Source organism: Rhagoletis zephyria, unplaced genomic scaffold, assembly GCF_001687245.7.
Source record: "Rhagoletis zephyria isolate East Lansing unplaced genomic scaffold, Rhagoletis_zephyria_1.1 Rzeph_scaffold_01082, whole genome shotgun sequence".
In the NCBI taxonomy this organism is placed as follows: Eukaryota; Metazoa; Arthropoda; class Insecta; order Diptera; family Tephritidae; genus Rhagoletis; species Rhagoletis zephyria.
Window position 1 is genome coordinate 103,745 of NW_016158166.1, and position 2,272 is coordinate 106,016.

Sequence of the window (2,272 nt, forward strand, 5' to 3'; positions counted from 1 at the left end):
ATATATATATATATATATATATATATTATTGAATAGTAATCACATGCATTCAATTACCTTGTTACTAAAGCTTAGAGCATGCACCAAAGTTGCGCCCCCGGCTTGACCAAATAAAGTAACTTGCAGCGGGTCTCCACCAAAATGTCGTATGTATTGCTGAATCCATTCCAGTGCCAAATGTATGTCGGCCAGTGCTACATTTCCCGGCATTTCTTTCGTCAATGTGGTAAGGAAACCAAAAGGCGCCAGTCGATAGTTTATTGATACTAAAACCACATCTTTTTCCAAGAAGTAGTCTGGTTGAGCTTCCTCAGCGCTGCCATCAAACAACATTTCGCCGTGAATGAAAACCATCACTGGCAAGAGGCGAGTTCTCTGCTGTGGTTGAAGTATAAATGACGGCACATGAATATTTAGCGAAAGGCAATCGTCAACATTTTCACGGCGCGATTCCGCGGCAGTTATTTTCTTCAGGTCGGGAAACTGTGGACAATTTGGTGCCACTTGTGTCGCATCGATTGGATCATTTCTGTGGTGTTGATAAATATTGGCTTGCTAAAAACAGACAAGAAGATATGGAATTGTTTTGCTAAAAATTTTTGCGGATAAGTGATATTTAATTTGCTGAACCAAAACGTGTAATGCTCCAAAGGAAAGGAATATCCTCGGAATGTAGGATCCACATTTTCAAACGAATCTCCAAAATCGAAAATCAATCGGTAGAAAACAATTTGGTTGTTACGATTTACCCATCGAGAAAAGAATCGCGAACAAACATAAATATTACTAGTTTTCGATAATTAGAGCTGTTTCATTCAGTTTATTTCAATATTTAACGTAGTAAAATACTACATTAGTTCAATTTTCTCGTGTTTTAAAACAAAAATTAAGTTTAGATAAACGTATTTAGATGTGATTAAAGTTAATGTTTTAATTATTAAAATAATAAATGTACATTAGATACAAATTTTAATATGCACAGATGAATTTAAAACTTATTAACTGACTTCAAAAAGGAGGAAGTTTATCAATCTTGGAAATATATTTTTTTTTATGTATGTAACCGGGACCACGTGAACCCTGTTCGATTACATATATTTTTTTTATAGGAAAGATGGTACCTCAAGGGCAGCGTTGACGTTTTATAATTTTCTAGCGGAGTGAAATGAGCCAAAGAGTGGAGTGTTTTTGGGTTTTCCGTAGTGTCAAAGTAAAAACGTTTGCCAAAGTATGTAAGACCCATTTGTCTCTTGTCTCATAAACATACACTTTCCTGCGTAGATATATTTGCGCACACGTATTCTTTTTTGAATAATAACCAAAATGTTGTTGTTGAACTCTTTTTGTTATTTTTTTTACAAAAATTTGGTAACTATCAGCCTTATCATGAGTTTAATTTTCCCCGAACCGGTTCACTTTTCGGGTAAATTTTTTTTCGGGCGAAACTTAGGATAAGGCAGGAAAAGATTCAGGCAACGTTAAATAAGAAGTCTTCACCGCTTTATAAACAGTGAGTTTTGTAGGTATTTGCAAATTATTTTCTTTTTTCCATGTAGCTTACGTATAAACGTAGTACATATTTAATTCTGATAATCTCAAATCGGAGTGTTTTTCAAGAGAGTGAGTGACGTAGTGTTCGGCTTAAAAAAGGAGTGAAACTCCGATCGGAGTGAAAACGGGAACGCTGCTCAAGGGTGGTCCCATACCCATTTGGTTTATTTTCGATCACCGTGTCATGAAGAATTTAACGGTAATTCTAAATTTTTATATGAGCGTTGAAGTCGCTTGTATTTTTTGCTTAAAATTTACTTGTTGAATATCTCTTTCCATCATCTGTTTTTCTCTTGACATTTATATATTTGCACTCTTTCATAAGCGTACGGGATTTTTGAATTGAATAGTTTAATATATTTATCCTGCTAAGGTGTTTCTATACTTTCTCCGATTTATTAAATGGTTCCATAAATTGTTCAATTTTATTTATTGATACCAATTCTATTAATACAAAATGTATGTAAATATATGTATTTATGCTCAAATTACTTTTACTTAATTTTAACATTTTGGAAAAGTCATATGTAGGTCATTTCCAAACAAAGTGCTATTTTTTGCCCTCGGTTTTAAATATTTTATGGTGGTAAAAACGAAAAATCAAAAACAGCTTTATACGATCCAAGGCACATTGAACAGGTAGTATCAGTAGAGCAGCGGGTTTAATTATACCCGAGCGCACTTGTGCACAAGGGTATATTAATTTTGTTCACATAACGGT

At 34.0% G+C, this 2,272-nt stretch overlaps 1 protein-coding gene across 1 annotated transcript in view; it reads right to left on the reverse strand.

Annotated features, from left to right (window-relative positions):
* Positions 1-2,272, reverse strand: part of Glt (Glutactin) — a 61,824-nt gene that overhangs the window by 39,671 nt on the left and 19,881 nt on the right. Inside the window, exon 2 of the mRNA XM_017615859.1 lies at positions 58-555. Within this exon, the coding sequence (XP_017471348.1) occupies positions 58-555 (498 nt within the window). The remainder of the gene's footprint in view (positions 1-57; positions 556-2,272) is intronic.